Source organism: Peromyscus californicus, unplaced genomic scaffold (genome assembly GCF_007827085.1).
Source record: "Peromyscus californicus insignis strain IS unplaced genomic scaffold, ASM782708v3 Scaffold_6__1_contigs__length_162567912, whole genome shotgun sequence".
NCBI classification, from domain to species: domain Eukaryota; kingdom Metazoa; phylum Chordata; class Mammalia; order Rodentia; family Cricetidae; genus Peromyscus; species Peromyscus californicus.
In genome coordinates, this window is record NW_026294584.1 from 9,672,714 (window position 1) to 9,696,133 (window position 23,420).

A 23,420-nucleotide genomic window follows, 5' to 3' on the forward strand; every position below is an offset into this window, starting at 1 on the left:
GTGAAAGGCTGATACACAGAGCTTCTTTGGAAATATTGTCTGTGCTAAAACAAAGTTATATTGCTCCTAAAGTGCTGTGGCTTAGGGATGGTGGTGACTTTTCTCTGTTTGAATAGGTCAATATGCATGGTGGTAAGCTTGAAGATACATTAACAAGATATTACATATTCTTTCATTAATCCATCACTATGTCTTCCCCAAGCAGTAAATATCAAGAAAGAAAGGCAGCTGTAAGCAAAGAGTGGAGAATATGGTCATATTGCTGCTTTGTAAAATTAAGAACTATTTTTATTTTATTAAACACTAGTAAACTAATTTGTTTGCAACTTTAGGTTGTGTCTAACAGTTCTCTGTAATATGAGAGCATTTTCTGAAAATAATATTACATTAAATGATTAAATTGCCTTTCTGTTTTGCTGTCAAAACAGGATGGTCAGTATGTTAAATGTGTTGCTCTGATTGGTCAAAAAATAAAACACTGATTGGCCAGTAGCCAGGCAGGAAGTATAGGCAGGACTAACAGAGAGGAGAATTGAGAGAACAGGAAGGTGGAGGGAGACACTGCCAGCCGCCACCATGACAAGCAGTATGTGAAGATGCTGGTAAGCCATGAGCCACAAGGCAAGGTATACATTTATAGAAATGAATTAATTTAAGATGTAAGAACTAGATAGCTAGAAGCCTGAGCCATTAGGCCAAACAGTTTAAATAATATAAGCGTCTGTGTGTTGATTTTATAAGTGGGCTGTCGAACTGCCAGGGATTGACAGGACCTGGAGAGAAAACGCTCCAGCTATACTGTTTTACTGTTTTTATTTAAACATTTTATATACAATGTAGTTTACTATATTCTTTCTCCTCCTCAACACCTCCCCAAATCCTTCTCATTCTTTATGCATTGGCTCTTGCATAGGAAGCTGCAATTTTGTTTAATCTGTTTGTGTTGTTCTCAATAAATTTTTGTTTGTGCATGTCTGCCTTGTGTATGCTGTATATATATTTTGAGCATGCAGATGTATGTATATATGTGTGCCTGTATACTTGTGTAGGTCAGACTTTAACAGTGGTGCCTTCCTCTGTTCTCTACCACCACCACATCATCACCATCACCATCACCACCACCACATCATCACCATCACCATCACCATCACCATCACCATCATCATCATCATCATCATCAATATCATTGTTTTGAGACAGGGTTTCTCACAAACCAGGAACCCACTGAATTGGCTGAACCTGGAGTTCACCAATTTTCTCACTGGAGAAGCTGATCAGTGAGCTCTCTGTGTCTGTGCTCCCTCCCCTCAGCAGTGTAGATCTGTGACTCTTTTCCAGGCTTTCTCCTGGGATCTGGGACTCTGAACTCAGGTACTCCTGCAACAGGCACTTACCAACTAAGCCATCTCTCCCGTACCTGTTGACTAACTTCCTAATTATAACTCAGCAATTTTTATTTAAACAATTCCCTGTAAAGTAATTGTAAGTATTATCAAGATAACATTTAAAATGCATGAGTAGTACATATACACACCCACACATGCAAATGAAATTGATTATATAGTTTTATGTTTCAGGTGAAAGCTATAAACACAGGATGATGTTGTAATAACAGGGACAATTAAAATTTCCTGAGGTAATGAGATATTTTTAGGAATGTTAGTTAATCAATATTAATACACTAAAGACATCAATGCAACATTTTTAAATGTAGGAAGAAACTTTTGACTTTCACTGAATCTATGTGTATGTGTGTCTTGTGTGTTGGGGTAGTGAGACACATGCCTGTTGCCTATGTGAAGCAGAGATGACCACCTTGTGGTTCAGTGCTCTCCCCACTCTGTGCTCGAAGCAGGACCTTTTGTTGTTTGCTGCTAAAATACACCCAGCAGGATGGCTGTCTTGTCCTGCCCCTTGTTCCAGCTCACTTGCTATCTAAGCACTGGGAATATACATGCTCACACCACATGCAGCATAGGTAGGTTCTGGGGGTTCGATCTCAGGGCCTCACACTTGCATGACAAGGACTTTACCCACTAACACATTACCCCAGTCCTTTTGACTTTTTAGGATTAGGTCTTTCTATGTTCCTTAGATTCCAAAAGCAAATGAACTCCTGTCTGTTAAGAAATTTCTTTTTATTTGGTAATATAAATGGCCTTATTAAAATTAAAAAAAAAACAGAACATAATATCTCTAGATTAAAAAAAAGTAGATTTGTGAATGATAGAACATTGGGTTCAAAAATTACAAGGCTGTTTTCTGTTCATAACTTTTTGTGTATTTTGACCCCATCTCTCTCTTATTAAAATAAAACCGCAAATCAAATTTCCAACCATAAGAACTTAGGGATATTATGTTGTTGTCCTAAAAGTCCCTCAGTTATTTGTTCTATCTCATTTAGGATCCAACTTTCCTACTGTACACTCTTCTTCTTGTTTTGTGGTTTTTAAGGAAATGGTAAAACAAACAAGAACAAAGTAACAATGACAGTCCTAAGTATGACGTTTATACCCCAACCTCCCTTCATCTGCACAGCATGGCAGTGTGCTTCTTCATAAAGGGCTGTTCTAGAAAGCAGATCACTAACTCTGCTAAGAAACATTCTATTTCCCCTGTAATGCTCATCTTACCTCTTTGCAGTGGGAAAATAGCGTGAGCACGATGACCCATCCCAAGCACAGTAAGGGTCCCGGGCGAGGCAGCATTCTGCACAGGCCTTGCCGTAAACGTCACAGCGATGGAGAGGAAGCTGTGCCACCCCAGCAGCTGAGCCAATGTACAGTTGTTGCTGTGGATGAGTGAAGAAAACACTCTTTTGACCTCTCCTTTAAAACCAACTTGTTTGGCCTCATTAACAATAAATTATATTATGGATCGTAATTGTTTTAGATATTTCTTCCAAGGTCTGGCAGACCATACAGTTGTAAGTGGAGTAGAAACCAATTGGTAAGCATGTGACTGCAAAGCGGAGATAGAGACACGCTTTTCTCATTAGAGGATTGGTTGATGACACAGCAAGCCTTAACGAAGCCTGATGATATTTGGGTGTAGATTCCAGGGACCCACATGATGGGAAAAGAGAACTGACTTCCCCAAACAGGTCTCTGCCCCTCACACCTATGAATCACACTGTGACAACCCCAATACATAAAATATGAACAAAAATGTAACACATTTTAAGTTATATGAATACTGAAACATATAATAATAGTCCATAGGCAAAAGACTTTAAAGTATATTTTAATTTTCTAGGATGCAGATGAAAATTGAGTTTTAGAACAACTTCATTGTGAACAACAGGATGTTCTTTGAAATTATAAATTGTCTGAAAGTCAGAAATGGACACGGCCAACATTGCATTCCCAGAGACTTTCACTTATAGGCTATATTTGTACATGTGGATACGTGTGTGTGTGTGTGTGTGTGTGTGTGTGTATGTGTGTGCGTGTGTGTGTGTATGTGTGTGTGTATGTAAATTGAATGTACACTGAAGTATTTACTGAAATCTAAGAAATTATTGAGGAGTAGTTTTATCGATAATAGGCCAGTGTTTAGAGCTAAGCAAAATACTGATATTTTATAAAAGTATAATAAGAGGTAAGAATAACAAATCTATTTCCTTGTGCATATATTTCCTTGTTAAATATTTCTATTACATGCAATGAAGTAGAGAAACAAAATTATTATTATATTAATAGATGCTTAATTTGTTTTGCTATATTAATTTTAATATTAGTTTAAGAAATGTTGATTCCTTAGTAACATGTTATGTTTCATCTTTTTTAAAATACTTTTCTTAGAGATCTGCTGAATAATGGCAGTTTCAATGTGATAAAAAATGAGGCCGATATAACATACTGAGCAAATGTGAGGTTACTTAGGGCTTTGTAGCAATAACCATAAACATGGTTGGCAATGATAAACATGGACATGATGACCCTAACATTGGCATCCTATTTTCTTTTGATGTCTTTGAGACATTTTCGTATAGCCTAGGTTAGCCTTAAAGATCTCTTGAACCTCCTGCTCCTCCCCCCCCCCCGTGCCCCGCCCAAGTGTTTGGAATATGGGTGCTGCTAACAGCCCTGGCTTTGTGATCCAGTCTGAAAAGGTCAGTGACCAAATTGGCCATGTTACCAAAAGATCTCATGCTTGGCTAATAATGTTTCAGAAGCATATGCCAAATTCATAGTTATAGATTTATAGGCATTTGAGTATGAAATGGCATTTGAGTAGGAAAAGAACTACCCAAACAAAGTATCTATATCTGATGCATACCTTTAGGAGAAAAATAGATAAAACATACAGGAAAAAGAAAAAAGAGTATAGCCATCCACATGATTTACTGTTATGAAAACCTAAACTCCAATAAATTGCTCCAAATTAAATGCAATTCAATGTCATTTTGATTTCATCATAATTCTTCAGGATTACTAGTGATACATAAAATAATCATGCTATTCACATGAAGCATAGGGGCTTGCAGGCATCAGTGAGCATAATCTAGTGACTAGCTTAGGAACCTGATGTGCTTTTTCTGCCCAATTTAACATCACCGCAGGAGATTTCACTAGCCTCCTTATGAGTGGTGGGCCATGAGAAGGACGTGATTTCATTATCTAGAAGGTTAGTTATAGCATCACATGTCCCTTCTGAAATGCTGTCTCACTTTAAAAATGCTCCTAAGAGTGGATGAAATTGAGTCATATTGAATGAAATCCATCTCCCCTCCATCAGTGGAAAATGTAAGTCCAGGATTCTTTCTTCTATTGTGATAACTGAAATTGGCCCTTTTTAGTTGAATGTTGTATTAATAGACAATGCTTTAAAATGTTTAAAATCTTAATTTTCTTTTTCAAACAGGATGGTTGGCTAAATTAGACTTAGAGGTAATTCAGTAAGGATTGGCTCTGAAATCTAGCAGGGAAATAAATATAAATAAATACCTTTAAAATCATTACAGGAAAGATTATTCCTGTCTAACTTCCACCCTGGAAAGCCCCAGATTTCCTTGCCAACATGTGACAATTTTTAGATTTGAAGAACAGGTGAATACATGTTAATGAGGTGTAAGATAGCAGTATTAGGTCAATAACATCTGCACTCTGAGTTTAAATATCTTGGAGATTATCAATCTATTTTGATACGTCTGTGTGGAAAGGGCGTTTCATTGGCAGTATGATTTAGTGTTTTGTTCAAGAGGTGGAACACTGTCAAAGGCAAGGCAGGCAAACAGATCAGAAACAACTGTAGCCAACTGACTCTTACACCCACAGTTCAGTACACAAGTTTTTACAGAAGAAAAGCAAGTCCTAGTTCTCTATCATTTTTATACTATGTAAGTTACTAATTGACTTCAGCTTGGTCTACCAATTTAGTTCCAAAATTATCATTCATATATTGGACTGAAGCATAGGTAGCAATGCAGAAAATGTAATTGTTAAAAGTCAAACTTGTGTCATAACCATAGTTATTGAGAAATCAGTTGCTTTTCTTGTGTGTCTTATCAAAGGTCTGTTTGATATGAATGGAAAGACTAATCAGAAGCTGCCCTTAAACTCTGAATTTTTAGCATTCTAGAATATTCTACTTGGTAGTGCGTCATTGTATGTTTAACTGAAGTGAAAGCCGCCTTTCCTCTTCTCGTGATACAATACAGCCGAAGGTAGGAGCTACATTTTAAGCTAAGATCTTCCGAACGTAACAACCAACTGCTTCCTTTTATGAATCTGTAAGGTGCATAGGTGTTTATTAACCTGTAAGGCACAGATGACACAGTTTCCTTTCGTTAGCTTGTTAGATTCTTTCACTACTCACTGTTAACCAATCTATAAAATATGATGGATGACAAATAGTTCTATCAAGTTCAAGCAGAAAACTAACAGAACACAGTATTGACGGTAGCCTATTATGATTGTACCTGCTTCGTAGAAAGTTCCATTGCTGATATAGTTGTTGGTTCCTAAAAGAAAAGCAAAAGAAGTGTTTGATAAAGCTAATGGACAAGTGGTTAACACACTTACTAAGTTCTCAGAGAAGTAATGTCACTGCTGACAACAAACATTGTAACTGGAAATATGATCTCTGGAAGAAGCTAATGAGTGCTAGTGAGTGCTAATGTGTGAATAAGGAAGGGCACACCAGCACAGTCCAGATGGAAGTCCTTGGGGATCCTACTTGCAGCTGGGCAAGTTGTGTTTGTCACGCCCTGAATAGACCTAGAGAAAACTTCTCAGTAGGTCCACAGCAAATCAAGAAAAAGTAAATTATCTAATCCCCCTTTTCTTATTTCCTTAACTTCATTATCCTCTATTTCCCCTTCTATTGGTATGTGAGACAAAGACAGGCATCCCATGTTTTCCTTGGTCCTTTAGGTGGAACTGGATGCTCTAACCTGACTGTCATCGGTTCCATTCACCTCGTTGTCTTCTCCATCTAGCCATCCTCTCTGTGATCTTTCATTTTCAGAAGCAGAATTCCCCAATGAAACTCCATTGTGCTTCCAAGTCCTTCAGTGATCACGTCCTTTTAGGCTTCCCCACGTCTCCTTGGTGTGTGCCCGACAGTCCTGACTGCTCTACCTCCCCTTGCCATTCTTCCCCCTCAGCCTTCATTGCCCTGAGCTGGGCCGCTCTGGTGCTGCCCACCCCACATGCAGAGGCAGAGCTCCAACTCCCCACTTCAAACCTGATGGCAAAACTGAGCACGTGATTTTCTTCACTTCTGTCCAACCTGCCTGGCACATGAGTGAAACAAGTGGTTACGGATGTGTGTTAACTTAGTGGGCTACTTTAGAGATTTCTAATACTTTTCTATTGTACAGTTTAAGTGAGTGATAGGAATTATGAAATATAATAATGATTTCTTATAGAATTATCAATCCCAAAGACAACTATGATGCAAATAATGTCAGCCCATTGTGTCTACACAGAAAGGGCATATTTACTATTTAGTAGTATCAAGTCACAAAAATAAAAGCTGTATTTCATGATAAATATTCTGCTTTAAGGGATTTTAGGTTTCTACAATATTGGAATAAGTTAACAAATAAGGAATTAAATGTGTCAGGAGAAATTTCCATGGTAACCTCTCCCCTCTAATCATCTCACATGAGAATTTCTCATGCGACTAAAAAAATTAACTAAGTTCATGTGGGTCTGTATCAAAGAAATTTTATAGTCAAGCTTCAAGGCATTAAAAGTTAACATCCAATGTAATAAAATATGAGGTCTAAGTTCTTTTTAAATAGAGTTGATTGCATTTCTACTTCATATTTATTGATAACACAAAAGCAAAAACATCTATAAAGTAGAGGAAAATGGGTTATCACGCAAACTGTAAAATAGGAGACAAACTCGAACACACATCAGATTTCAGTCATATTATTATGCCAATATTCAAGATTAAGCTCATAGTATCCATTAATTAAAATAACCTTATTTATTATTTATACCAGGAAGTTAATAGCAATTTAGAATATGCACTGCAATTCAATTTTAATGCACAATATATCACAATGACATCCATTTAAATAAGCTGTATTTTTTTTCTGAGAAATAACTGGCGGCAAATATGACTTCCATTTACAACAGATGTAGCTTCATAAGCATTTTTTCCATGAAATTGGTTTCAATTGCAAATTTAATTGGTGTTCAATTTTTAAAAAAATGAAATAAAAACTTAGCATCTTTTCAAGATTTTCTATGACTCCAATTCATTATACCTCTCCCAGATATTTTAATCAAGTCCTTATTAAGCTTCTGCACTTGCAAAGCCTTTTCGCCTGATGATCCCGGGATTCTGACAGATTCTGATAGAGCTTACTGGATGCTCAGTCCTGGGAAGGAAGCTCCTTCAGAAGAAGTTAGACTGGGGCTTGGAAGGCATCAGTTATGTTTCACATTTGAATGAAAATTAAACTCTTGCATTTGCTTGCTCAGCTGTTCATGGAATATTGCATAAATTGGGTTTGAAATGCAAGTGTTATTGATGTGACTGCCTTGCAACACTTTGCAGCCAACAGAACTATAAAGAAAGCCCTTTGTCCCCCAGGCGCCATGGCTGCGTGTGAAACTTCACCGACTCAAAAGGAAAGCCCATTGGAAGGACTGGAAAGAAAACCCCACACTGACCAGTTAAGGTGAAAAATCGCCATGTGTCTGGCTTTTTATATCGCCTTAACTTAAAAAAAGACAAAGATAGGGAAGCCAAGCATTCTAGAACAGATTTTTACGAGTGTAACTATTTTCCAATAAGTAACATTTACCAATTAGCTTAATTTTACTCTACAAACAGAATCTTTATGAGTTTATGATTGCAGTCTTCATTATAAGAAGAAATTGATACTCCATAAGCTAAGCAGGTCACTCAGAAGCACATAGTGAACCCACTCAAGTTCAGGCGAGTGCTGGCAAAGTGCATTTCAATCTGCTGTATGTTAGTGCTACAGTGCTATTCGGATTATTTACTAGCAGGTGTGTTAGTTCCTTAGTCTGACACCAATGCCAACTTTACCTCTTAGAGTCTATTAAATGCTCTGCTCTGAAATGGAAATTTTATTGCCAACGAATATTTTTCTTTCTATGCAGTGATTGGGATGTGATTTCACCCCCAAATAAAAGTATCTTGTAACCAAAACCACTGGAATGTTCTGTGATTAGCCAGGGTGTTTTCCTAAACCGATCTCAAGATGGCAAGAGGTATGTACTGGTTTTAATCCAAGAATTTATGGGTTATTCAGTCTGAAAGAGACTCATACGAACATGGTCTCATGGAGGTAGTAATATGGGTAAATTAACTTAACATTAAATGTGTTTAAAAGTTATAAAAGAGGACCAGCTAGGATCATGACCTTAAATCTTTATCTTACATATTTACCCTATCAAGCTGAGGGGCAGCTCAGTTGATCTTTCTAAACTGTATTTTATTTTACACGGAAAGACACAAGTGTCAAATAGAAACATAGAAACTGTGACATTTCCCTGCTTTTCATTGTATGTGGCTATCGCTTTAATGTGTTGTGGTTTTTCTTTTTCTGTCCCCCGCTGCAAAATTAAACAAAGCTTGACAGTGAAATATTCCAATTGCTAGCCCACAATATATGTATGAACTTTGGCTGTTAGAATAGAATGCTGTAAGTAAATATTTCTGCAAACTCTGCCCAAAGATGTTTTGTCCGCTTGAGTGACAAAGAAATAATCGTGACAATGTGCACAGCAGAGACCAGGAAGCAGCATCTATGGAAGGAGATAGATTTCCAGTTGCAGCCATCTTCAACACAACTGAGATACATAAACAGTTTCCTCCTTTACGATACAGGGTTAATTTTTCATTCTTAGAGATTGGTAATAATTTTTCTAAATATGGATTAAATGCCATAGATATGTGTCCTAGAAGGCATCACCAGTGTAATTTGAAATGTACTTCTTTGAAAATCCCCAAATAAGAACAAAATGTAATAGATATTAAATATCTATATCTGCAAGTCTTTTTGCTCCCATCATGCTTTTTTTAAAAGCCATTTTAGCTTAAATTAAATTCCTTTCAAGTTGAAATTTTTATTAATATATCAAGGAATACAGGTAAGATGTCAAATGTTAGCCTCAGATTTAAGAAACATTAAAAATAAAATTTAGTTATAATATTGAATTACTGCCAAAATGTGCGTGACTTAATTAATTAATAAAACACAGAAAATAATGAAAAGATGAGAAAAATTATTTATAAATGCCATAACATGACTAAAATGATTCTACACAATAAAATTTAGTTCTACTATGTGATAACAGAAAATCAGCCTTTGAAACTAAGATGTATAACGCAGAGGATCCTTTTACCTGCATGAGGTCAGAGACTGTTCTTAGAGTGGTCACCTCTCTCTGACTCTGTCTGTCTGTCTGTCACTTTCTCTGTCTCTCACACACACACACACACCACACACACACACACGCGTGCGTGCACACGCACACCACACACACACACACGCACACATGCACACACACACCACACACACCACACGCACACACACGCACACACACGCACACACACACGCGCACACACCATACACACGCACACACGCACACACACCACACACACGCACACACCACACACACACACACACACGCGCATGTACACACACACACACACACACACACAACTGAATTTTTATGAGACCCTGACTCTATGAAAGGTGAAGGAAAACACTAAACCTGTGAATTAGGCATTTATGAGGTGCCTTGCTAGTGTCACCCATGACTTATTTTTGCAACAGTTACATTAATAATTATTTTTCAGTGAAGGTTCTTTTCCCTTTTATTAAAGAATAGTATGGGACTAGATCACCAGGACTTCATGGCTCTCTTTCTGATGGACCTTCCCCACTCTTCTTCAATCTTACTTGAGTACTGGATTCCTTGAAAAGGAATCTTACAATCTTTATTACATTTAATTTTTTGCATTGGTACTGTCTCATTTATTTAATAAATGTTGACTGAATTTATCCTTTAGGCTTTAGAGATATAACAACGAATGCCAGGCAGCCATTTATGAATTTAGCCCACATTGCCCATAATTTGTTTGCTAATCTAAATGGACTCTATAGTGCATGACAGCCCATTTAGATAATTGTAGTTTTCAATTTATAGGTTAAAGTTCCAATGCTTTTTGAGGTAACTCACTTGGAATAATGCATGATAAGAATCAGTTCACATTCTACATTCAACATTTAAAAATGGCCAGAAGAATCAATTTTTAATATTGGAACTGTTGTTTTTACTATTTTGAATATTTAAATTAAGGCCACACAAAACGTTTATAAGGAAGTCTACTTGTGTGCAGTTTAGATGACTGAAAACAATAAAATAATAAATATTAATAATATTCCAGTTGAGCATTGTGGCACATGCTTATAGTCAGAGTCCTCAGGTAGTGGAGGCATAAGGATCAGAGGTTCAATGCCATCCTCAGCTATGCAGTGAATTCAAGGCCAGCCTGGCATACAGCAGACACTGCCCACAAAAGAAAACAGAAACAGGGACAGAACCACTAAAAAGCCTGATAGCATATGGGCCACAATGCTGTCACCATCGCTAGTGCTTGAAGCATGGGTCTCTGGGTGAGGCACTATAGTCAATATTTTGCAAATAAGAGTTTTAGAGGCATTGAGTGAAGCAAAGATTGTTATGTAGGTTGAAAGGAGGATTCTAAACTTTCCTGTAGAAGATTATTCAGCTGTTATTATCAAAGATCTAGCCCACAGTTTACCAGGTACATGTTTGAATGACATTCCTAATTCTAATTGAATTTTTACTTCATTTTCTGAAATTTTTACTTTATTTTCTCTTCAAAAGACAATGGAACAGTGATTCCCGAGTCATGAGGCAAGTACATCTGTATATAAATAGAGTACAAAAAGGAGTGAGGGGCATTTAGCTTCAACATTAAATGTTGAATCAACTGAAAATTATAATCTAGTGCATATATATATATACACAAGCATTATATATATACACACAAGCATTATATATATATATATATATATATATATATATATATGTCTGTATGCCTATCTGACACACACAGAGCACAAATGATATCATATGATTTCATCTCCCCTTTTCTGTCTACTTGTCTCTTGGTATTCAACTTTATTTTATATTTCTAGATTTATCAGTAAGTACCCACTGTACTATTTTTATCAAAATATTTTAAATAAGCATGTTATTTGTCTTACATATAATTCATATCAAAGTGTGATCCCTGTTCATTAATCCGCACACCTATGAACATATAATTTTTGACAAAGAAGCCAAAAGCGCACAATGGAAAAAAGAAAGCATCTTCAACAAATGGTGCTGGCAAAACTGGATATCAACATGTAGAAGGCTGCAAATAGATCCATATCTATCACCGTGCACAAAACTTAAGTCCAAGTGGATCAAGGACCTCAACATAAATCCAGCTACTCTGAACCTGCTAGAAGAGAAAGTAGGAAGTAATCTTGAACGCATTGGCATAGGAGACTACTTCCTAAATAGAACACCAGTAGCACAGACTCTGAGACAAACAATCAATCAATGGGACCTCTTGAAACTGAGAAGCTTTTGTAGAGCAAAGGATACGGTCAACAAGGCAAAGCGACAGCCTACAGAATGGGAAAAGATCTTCACCAACCCCACATCTGACAGAGGACTGATATCCAGAATATATAGGGAACTCAAGAAATTAGACATCAAAATGCCCAACAGTCCAATTAAGAAATGGGCTATAGAACTAAACAGAGAATTCTCAACAGAGGAAACTCAAATGGCCGAAAGACATTTAAGGAACTGCTCAACATCCCTAATCATCAGGGAAATGCAAATCAAAACAACTCTGAGATACCACCTTACGCCTGTTCAAACTTTACTAGTTGGCAAGCACTCTAAAATGAGCAACATGTATGATATCTATGCTGATCTATTTCCCGTGCCCCTGCTTCAACCTCAGTATACCTAATACTTGAAGATCCTACACATACCATTGGTGACTCAGGAAAAGGAGACAAATATTTGTCCATTTTTGAAGTTTGCAGACTGGGCATCTATTATAAATTGTCTGGTACTAACATAAGCCCACTTACCCAAACTTAAGCACTGATTTTCTTAAGAAAAATATAAAATAATGTAGAAATTAGCTGAGATATCATTCTTCCCTTGGCATGATAAATGTATCTCCCCAAAAGCTCACAGGTCTTACATATCATGGCAGATATACTATAAAGTGCAAGAGAAGAAATTTTGAATTGGGAGATATTTGATCTTCAAGGTAACTTATATAAATGATACAAAATATAAATCATAAATTTTCTCATTTAAAAAAGAAAATATGAGCCAAGAATTTTTATATCATTACATTTAATTGCACTAACACTTCCAAGATTTATTTTGATTAGTGTCGGGTTTTGTACTTGACAATCTAATTAGAAGTGTCTACAAGGGCACTGTCTACAGTGTCCATTTGTCTTGGGGGACAGATAGGCAGCTGAACCTGTCGATGTTGGAAATTAGGCATCACTCACCCTGAAGACGGTCATTTCTTCCAGAAGAACCTCCTCTAAGTCATGCCAAGTCTCCTTGGGGACTGAGACTACCTTAAGCACAGTCCCAACATCTTTAAAAGAAAGCAGAGGAGAAGGTTGCAGTGTAGGTAGATTAGAATGGAGTTTACCCCTAATGGGACAACAAGGATTTTTGCAAAAAGCTTTTTTTGTTTTTAACTTGTGGAATGGGAAATATGAGTGTTAGCCACAGCACACATGACAAGCTCAAGAGAAAACTTCTTTGTTAGAGGTGGACCACTTTCATTGTTTGTGACTCCATGCTTCCTACTTCAGGTTAACTGACCTGCCAGCTACTGAGGCCACCTTCTACCTCCCCCGAGAAATGCTGAGATTACAGCACACTTCTGTGTCTTCTGGGGTTCTGGACCCAAGTTCTCAACTAAAACATGCACTTTTACACACTGAGCAATCTCCCCAGCCTCACCAAAAGAAAGTTTTTTCATCCTGGCTCTTTGTATTTCTTTTCCATGTGGATACATTAGTAAACTTCTACATACAAGTGCATTTTATGCAGTTAGACTATAAACTATAAAGATAGCCTTGGAACACAAAAATCAATTTTTAGAACAGTATCAAACTTTAAAAAAGAATTTAACCTGAAAGTGTAGAAATTCTCAAAAATATATTAAAAACAACAAAAATGGCTAAGTTGGATAGCTTTTTATTTTGTTTTAAATTTTCTTTAACTGGCATGCATTCCCGAATATACAAATATATGTGTTCATGTGTATGTGTGTGTGTGTGTGTGTGTGTGTGTGTGTGTGTGTGTGTGTGTGTATGTACTTGTGGAGAGAGAAAGAAAACAACTTGACATGACAGACTTTTCCACTTTTATTTTGAAACCGGCATATGTCCATGAAGACTCTGTAGATGTGAAATGTTAGCAGTACTGCCCATCCCAGGTACAAGAGCCTCCAGATACAAGAGCCTCAAAATCCAGCAGCACACCCCTCTCCTAGAAGCTGCCGCACTTAGAGGCCCTTAAGGCAGGCTCAGTGATGCTGAAGTGATGAATGACAATGTGATTTCTCAAAATAAGCACTTCAGATTATACATACTCTGCCTACAATACATACACTTGGAAATCAATTCTAGAGTCTTAAAGAAATTTAAATTTAGGATTGTGAATTATAAAAAATTGGGTTTATTTTATAGGGATTTAAATTACTATCTAATTTTCATTATCAAGAGAAAAATGCTGTCATGAAAAGACCTGTCGTTTGCCCTTGACGTTCCACCTCTGAAATGTGGATTTCCCTGTGTTCCAGGTGTGATTCCATTCTTCGTTAGAAGGCAAACAGGGTTAAGACATTAATTCGAAACAATTTCAGTTTTGAGTAAATTTGATCAATTCTTTGTAGCTTCAGTTGGTTTATTTTTAACAAACTTTATCTTTTTCAAAGAGATTCTTACAATAAGAATAATAAGGAGTGCTATACCAGAAACAGAACCTAATATATTCATTCTATTGGCCATTCTCCTCAGTGGGTTGGCACAATGTACTCTGTGATCAAGGCTATCCCTTCTAAAGTTTAAAAAAGGCCACTTTTAAGAGGATCCTTCTGTGTTTACAGGACCTTAGCCTGCTCATAACACCAAAGATTAAAGAGAAATTAGGTTAATCTACTTAGTGACTCCATTGGCTTTCCTGGACCCAAACACAACTTTATCTGTGCTCCAGATCAAGTTTTACCGAATAGTATTTCAAACAATTTCACACAAATTGAATCAGATTACTCAACAAGGATCCATGTGCTATGAAGTGAAACTTAGTTAAAAGATAAAATTACTGTAATCAATTTACTTGCTGACAGATGACCCTGGTCTGTACTGACCTACAACCATCTACATTATCTAACATTCGTTCAACATCCTCATGAAAATGAGGTTTTTAAAGGCAGTTTGTGTCCTAGAGAAATTAAATGCTTATGATTGGTTTACTTTGGTCAAATACCCGGAAGCAGGCTTTGTCACTTTGAAAGTGAATAAGGGACTTCTGAACTAGAGATGGAGAACAAGACTGGTGTGACATTGTTCAACAAACCCAATTATTCTGCAGAGATTCAATTATAATTTGACATTTAAAGACAAATGAATATTTACTGAAAATAAATACCATCTTATATTTCCTGATTTTATTTGTAACCTGTAGGTGCGACACACAGTCATTGCCTTTTATGGAACACTGAATCTCATTTGGATTCTTTTATTTGGTAGGGGAATGTTCTTATCCATAAGAGACTGTAATGTATTGTTAAGGGCCTGACACTGTTAAACCTGGTAACATCAGGATTTCACAATTAAGTTATGAGTCTTCAGGTAATTTTACTACACATTTCTGTTCTGGTGTAGTCAATGTAATTGTCTTTGTGTTTCTCACAAGGGAAAATAAATGCTATTGTACAAGGTTTCGGTGGAGCACTTGCTTTGTTTCGTTTCTTGTTGATTTATGTCAGTTAATGAAGTTAATGGAGACTAGGAATTTATTACCTTGGAATCTGACATTAAGTAGAAAGTTTCAAATTTGTAATCGGTACTTTCATAAATAGCTTCACCATTTAGAGAGTATGGGAAAACAAAATAACACGTCAGAGTAATAATAAGACTGAGTCTGAAAAATACACCTGCAGAAATTTGTTCTAAAAGTGAAATTAGTGAAGAGATTTCATTATATTTCTAAAGAAAAGCATCTGATGAATGTTGAATCAATTTTCTGATGAAGATTTTTTTCATATTTCATTTGTATGGCAGAAACAATGAGCAAATTATTTTGGTAACCTTTATTTGATTGAAGGTTTTCATTAGTGGTGATGTTAAAGTTCTTATAAGTTTGCAGTAACACATTCCTGGACACTTATTCAATATGCTGGGAATTTCAGGCCTGATTTAAGGAATTTCAGTCATGCTTTGAGCAATATTGTGTGTGTGTGTGTGTGTGTGTGTGTGTGTGTGTGTGTGTGTGTGTGTGTGTCTGTCCCTAACCAGAAGAATTATGATTCAATTATGATAATTGATTATTTAGTTATTAAACATACCTGATTGCATTGATCGAGTTTCATTTGAAAGAAAATTTATTTTAAGCATTGTAACTACAAAGTGATTACTTTTTGTGTGTTGGGAGGTTTTTTTATTTAATTAGCTTTTTTTCATTTTTTTTAGCACACCGACCACAGTTTCCCCTCCCTCCTCTCCTCCTGCTCCCTGTTAACACTCCCATCAATCCCCATTCCCACCCACTCCCCCTCGTCTCCACCCAGAAAGGGGCAGGCATCCTATGGGCTTGAACAAAGCACACACCAAGTTGAGGAAGGATCTAGCCTCTCCCCCTGCATAAATGCTAGCTGAGGCAATCCAGCATGGGGAACAGGTTCCCCAAACCCAGCCAAGCCCCAGAGACAGTTCCCAATCCTTAAGAAAGGAAGGAGGGATTGTACAAGCCAGGGGGTCCAGGTCATGAGAGAGGAACTCACAGAGACAGCTGACCTGAGCACAGGGACTGTGGTCTAACAGTTAGGGAGCCTGCATGGGATCAACCTAGGCGCTCTGCATGTGTGCAATGGTGGTGTGGCTTGGTCTGTTTGTGAGGCTCCTCGCAGTGGGATTGGGACCTGTCCCTGGCACTTGATTACATATTTTTAATGATAGACTATTCTGTATATAAATACAGTATGCTGGAAGCAAATATATAGTTGAAATTCAAAGTGTACCTGTTCCGATGAACATGACATCATACTGGCCATCTTCGGCATCCACTCGGTCTACAACAATTTGTGTGAACTGATAATTTACATCCGTTTTGATCATTATTGGGCGGTTATTAATAGGGAATACTGGATTGTACATGGCTGGGTGACTTCTTGCAAAGGTTATGACATCATCAGGAAGGTCTTTTGTGGAGTCAAATCCACCAAATGTTTTACTCGGACACTATTAGAAAAAGGAGAATACCTTTTAAATAAAATCTAACAATTAAGATTATAAATTATAAAATAACACTCCTTCAATAGTCTGTGAGTCTAAACCTGTAATTATTTTCCACTGTATTTGAAACTAAGTAAGTATTAGCTATCACCAGCTCTTCTGTACCTAAATTGGTAGAAGAAATTATCAGTGTATATTTCTAAACAAGTATTAATTCTCAATGTTAATGAATGTTTACTTATATCATCATTTCTTACAAAACTTGCAAATGTATCTGAGGTGTTCAGGATTCTGGAGAAGTCTGACACCCATGTTAACTGCACCAGCCTGTGCTTTGTTTCTATAATAGATGTTTAACATGATGCATGAAATATGCTATAATTAATGCAACTAATGACATTTAGAGAAACATTATTTTTCTTGAGTTATATACAACTGCTTTTAGTTTAGAGTCACACCCAAATATAAATGATCTTCCCCAACTAAAAGACAATAAAAACTATTCTTTATTGTCTGACTCATAACAAAAGGTTGAAAACATTATTAATGGTTTTAATAAAATAAAATAATTCAGGCCTTATTTAGTGTCTATGGCACAGAAACTAACCAATCAGAATGGAGGCAACATGGATAAGATAAATACATATTGGCACACAAAGCAGGAAAGAATGTGTTTTTGTGAGCTGACAGGATATCAACTTTGGATGGAAATATTCTTAAAAGTCAATAAAAAGACAGACAATTAAGTTTATTGTTTCCTCACTGTGATTCACTATGTAGAGCAGTGTCATAGGATACAGTATACCCAGTCTTACATATCTTGTTCTACAGTTCAGTAATGCCTAACTCTGAATGTAAGTGCTTGAGAGATAAAATGTAAGGATATGGTCCTTATTTTACAAGATTAGAATAAGAAATCAACCTTTTGCCTGTTACTTGACAAATTCATTAATAATTCATGAGTTATTAAATAGTTTTGAAATGAGAATACTATATATGCATATATGTTTGAACTGAACATGGATTATGTATGATACTAAAATAATATACTTCTAGTTTTCATGTAAATGAGAAATTTATTTAAATATTATTATAGAAATATCAAATATCCACATTAAAACTTATAAGAAACAATGCTAAACTTCAAGGGCTTCTAAGATTATTTAGGGCACTAAAGAGATGTCATGGCTTCTTCCAGAGGACTTGGGTATGATTCCGAGTATCTGCAAGATAGTTCATCTCCATCTGTAACTCCAGTCCCAGGGTATCCATTGCCCTTTCTGGACTTCTTAGGGTCTGCACATATGTGGTGGACAAACATATGCAGGCAAAATACCCACAATCAGAAAATAAAGAGTGAATTAAAAAAAAAGAATCTTTGTGTTCTCCTTTACATTGTGTAAAGACATCAGGCACAAATGTAGAAATGTGTGAGTAAAAACTATAGTTAAGGATTATTTTAATTTTCCTACAAAATTATTTTAATTTCCTACAAAAACAAAATTTTTAATTTCTTCCTCTACTATCTGTTTTTTAATATAAAATATAATTTGCTTATGGGATTTTCTTTAAACTTCAATAATAGCTGGGCAGTGGTGACACATGCCTTTAATCACAGCTTTTGGGAGGCTGAGGCAGCAGGGTCTCTGTGAGATCAAGGCCAGCCTGGTTTATAGAATGAGATCCAGGATAGCCAGGGCTACACAACACAGTGAAAAGCTATCTTAAAAAACGAATTGTTTTCAATAATAGTATGTTGTTGAAATATGCACTTATGACTACCCCTCATAGTGTTGTTGAAATGCCGGAGTCCCAGCTCGCACCTTTACTAGAGCTGTCCACTCTCTTCCACACCTGCACTGGACAAGGCTGCCTCTAACACTGAGCACAGTGCTTGAAGATACACTTTCTCCCAACAGCTTACTGTGAACAGTGAGTTAGTACTAAGCTATGGGACTGAATACTGGCACCATTACTGAACATAGTTCCTACCACTGAAATGGGAAAAATAATTGGCTACTGATGTCTAAACTGTGTGTGTGTGTGTGTGTGTGTGTGTGTGTGTGTGTGTGTGTGTGTGTGTGGTTGTGTGTGTATTTCAGTACAATATATCCCATAGAACAAAGCGCAGAATATAGCAATTTCCATATCTTAATTGCTGTTACTGATTTTATATATATATTATATATTTTTATATATATTCAGATTAAAATGTATTTTCGGTAGAGGATTTAAGACATGGAGTCCTGTCAGACAGAGGAATATAAACCTGTCTCTTAAGAAAGAGGACAATTTGTTATTAAGAACTGGAGTAAATACATTTGTTTTCATGTATCTCATTTGTTTCTTTATAATAAAAATATTCCATCTAGTCATTTATTATTTTCAAATTGTATTGAAGATTTTTTTGGTGTTGTTACATCAACAGCAGCTAGGAGCAATTTTTATAAAGCACAACATATTTAATTTTCTCCTAAATAATTTTGGTAATGCAGAGAAAATGAGAATACTAAATGCCCTGTATCTAGTAAGGTATTAAAAAATACTTTCCTTGAATCCATCAGACTATTAAAACATTGAAGTGAAATTAAAGTAACACCTAAATTTCAAATGTAAGCCTTCTCACTGTCTAAAATTATTTTTCTTAAATTTTCTTATGATTAGAAAATGTTACTCTTAGTTGGGACAGAAAAGAAATGACCTGGGCCAGGAGCTACATGAACACATCCTCTGGCACACAGGTATAGTGATGATCTAGTCACTAAACATTTGGGATGCTAGGCTGTAATACAAGCCGGGACACACTAAATTGTATAGTTCAATAAAGAAATGGGGTGGGAGAGTCATTAGGCCTCAAAAGGACAAAAAAAAAAGGACTTATGGGCGAGTCTTCTAATCAGCTTCACTTACAAACAGACTTAGCCCAGTGCCATCTGTGAGACGTTTTCTTGCTTGCTAACTGATGTAGGAGGACCCAGCTCACTGTGGGCAGTGCCATTATGGGCATGAGCTCCTGGGTGGTATATGTAAGCAACCTTAGCAAAAGTCAGGGTGCTAGCCATCTAGCTGTGCTCTTCCATGGCTTCTGCTTCAAGCCCCTACTTTGGCTCCCCTCAATGATAAACAGTAATGTGTCATCTAAAATAGAGTCTTTCTCCACCCCCAACCCCCTTAAAGAAAATGTTACTTCTGACATGGTCTTTAGGCTGACTACCCTGGATTTGTATCATATCAATGTGTTTCTTTATATGTATTTTTTTAAAATGTTTTGCTACATGACTTTTTCATTTAGTTTGACACAATTTCATTGGGGTGATAATGTTGCAAGCTCAATCCAAAACCATTGGGTGATAATGTTGGTTTTAATACTGTTTCTCTGAGCACAGCCTACCATATAATCAGAATGGGTAGCATCCTCGCCATCAGAGAGAGCCAGCCCATATACCTCCTATTAATTTCAGTGTTCCATGAAGGCCATTTCCTCAGTGTTCTGCTCAGAAGAGAAAGTGCATAGGCTGCTCATTCTTATTTTGTTAAAAAAATGTATGGATGTAGAATGGTAAGGAAAGAATTTAAATACTGGCAGGTTCAGTAATTATGACTTTACATGTGGAATTACAGGGGACCACACAGGACTTCTATTTATGGTCATGGATTCTTTGTTCTACATTTGAATGTTTACACCTGAAGTTATTTGTTTTATTTGTCAGAAATATATTCATTCCATGTGTTAATTATCAAAGTCACTTACAGTTCCTGGCCGTGGATAGGGCACTCTTCCTTGATAAGGCACCCACTGATAGTTGGGGCCATCTCTGTGAGCATATGGACCAAGGAACACTCTTCTTACATCACTCATACTGTACATACACACAGCAGATCCCTTGAAGATGTTGCTAGGAGGGAAGAGAATAGAAACTGGCATTATGTCTAGTCAGTGGCAATGGAATGGCTTGGACTTTGTTATTATGTTTCAGATGGTAGTGATCAAACAAACAGAGTCTTTGCCATCACAAATATTGTTTGAGATTAGTTTGGTCTCATCGATGTATTTTATAAATGTATAGGAATAAATCATGATTTGTTAAAAGTGTGTGAAATCTTGTCTGTTATTCATCAAATATGTATATTCATATCAAATATAAACTATTAAAGCTGAACAGGAAAGACATATATGGATGATCACCTCTGAATACATATTTGGTTTTGATGTCATAAAGAAATAAAAGCTAAAAATTCTCTTTAACCCTCAAGTATCATTACAGAAGAAAACTATCACAGTGTCAAGAATCTTTAAAAGGTCATTTTAAAAGCCAAAACTGGTGCTCTAAAGGAATGTACAAAGCCACATGGCATGTCACACTATAATATTTTAAACTCCCAAACCAATAAGGTATGAACTGAAGTAACTGAGTTAGATCTGAAATCCATGGATACAACACTGAGCATAGTTTTTAGGTCATAGCTGTTACTCAATGGTCAAAGTGGAGAATTATGGTAGATATTCCTATCATTCTATGAATCAAAAACAAGTAGTTGAAATAACTGTGTTTGTCATTGAGATGAAACTATGTTACATTTACTTTGCAAAAACACAGCTTATGTAATATTTTATTTAAAAATATAATGGATGTACACATTCACAATATGGAAATTTTTATCTTAGGGCTGATATCTCCCTATGGAAAATTACCTATAAGTCATATTGAAATCCATGTAAATCATGCCACACAAGGACTACAGGTTCCTAAGCTATAAAAATTGCTCATTAGACAATGATGCAGGAGGGAAGAAGCTAATGTCTACTAGGCTCTGTCAACCATTTAACATGAGTATATGACTTAGTACCAACCTCAATAAATATGCATAGCATTAATATTTTCATGATAGAATAAATAACAAACTGAAAAACTTTTGATGTATCCCACTTTCAGTGCAAATTTCTTGCATATACCCCTTTTTATTGTTACAAATTTAATAATCTTGATGAATCAGAAAGCTCTGAAGTTTGAGACATATAATTTAGAGTAATTTACCACCAATTACCTGTCTTATTGAAAAGACTGAAGAAATTATTTCACCTGTTAAACAGTGTCAATCAAAGTATTGATTGTCCAAATACTAGCATGGGAATTACTTATAGACTATTTAGAAATGCAGATTGTTAGGCCCAACTCATTCTTATAGGGTCAGAAAATCCAGTGATAAATAACATGAATTTTTATTGCTTATATTTTATAATAAAAATTGTATATATGATTCATAGAATAGAGAAATTGAGTTTTAACACATTCTTGGTGATTCTCATACACATTCAAATCTGAGAAGGGCTGTTTCTCTAGGAAATTGGGAAAGAGAAAGGCAGACTGATAGTTGCCACTCACTTTCCACAGTTTTTACTGCAGCTGTCTAGTTATTAACACCAAAGTTCACTAATGCACAGGCATAAGGACTTGCATATAGATTTAGTAATATATGTCTCTTCATGTCTAATGTTAGTTTTATTAAGTGATGATGTCAAAGTGATTTAAATGTCTTTAATATTTATAAATAAGCCAGAATAATATTCTACAATTAATCTTTCGCTTTAAATGACCACAGTCACCTCCAGCACTTCTTAGTGGATTCACTATTATTTTTAAATATTTGCTATCCCTCAATACATATGCTTACTAATAACCATGTGTGTACTTATTCCAAAAAAAGCTCCAGATAGTTTGAACATTATGCTGGGTAGAAGGATGGTTGTCTGACAGAAAGATTAAGCAATTGCTTCTTCATTGAGAGCAAGACCTCTGGGAAAAACTGGAAAGGGAAAAGAGCAGGCTGATGACAGGTTGGGAGGACATGGACAGCAGGAGAGGGGGAGAGATATACAAGGAGTGGAATGGGAAGAGAGGAAAGGAAGTTTGAGTTCGGAACTGTGTATCAAGCAGAGCCCATACACAAACCTGTGGGAACTTGGCTCTCGGGTTTCTCTCTCCAGCTCTGGACTGCATTTAAGGAATCTTTTTATAAGATTATCTTTCAAACATTTGGATTTTAGGTAGCTAACGAAAAAAGTCAAGGAGGCCACCAAAGTAAAGAGTAATTAGAGTAAAAAAAGAGAAAATCTATTTGCTAACTTTAGACAGCTTTGATATAATAAATACGGTATATTATACTGCATGTAAAATATGTAAAATCATACACATGTATTGAAATGTTATGAAAGGTTGTATTAGTGTTTGTAGAAGTGTCTGAGTAGGTTGTATTTAAGAACACATGTGTATACACATCTCCATAGATACGCATGCAATCACAGTTAATGAAGAAGAGGGCAGGAATTTGAGGACAGTGAGGAGCAGTATGTGGAAAGGTCTGGAGAAATGAAAGAAGCAGGATGACTGTAATTATA

The 23,420-nt window shown here is 36.2% G+C and overlaps 1 protein-coding gene across 3 annotated transcripts in view; it reads right to left on the reverse strand.

Moving 5' to 3' along the window:
* Sema3a (semaphorin 3A) overlaps nt 1–23,420 on the reverse strand; it is a 479,305-nt gene that overhangs the window by 23,805 nt on the left and 432,080 nt on the right. For all 3 annotated transcript variants that reach the window (XM_052720980.1, XM_052720981.1, XM_052720982.1), the window contains 5 exons: nt 20,775–20,919; nt 16,810–17,029; nt 13,061–13,152; nt 5,924–5,965; nt 2,634–2,791 (listed from right to left, as the gene is read on the reverse strand). In XM_052720980.1, the coding sequence (XP_052576940.1) occupies nt 2,634–2,791; nt 5,924–5,965; nt 13,061–13,152; nt 16,810–17,029; nt 20,775–20,919 (657 nt within the window). The remainder of the gene's footprint in view (nt 1–2,633; nt 2,792–5,923; nt 5,966–13,060; nt 13,153–16,809; nt 17,030–20,774; nt 20,920–23,420) is intronic.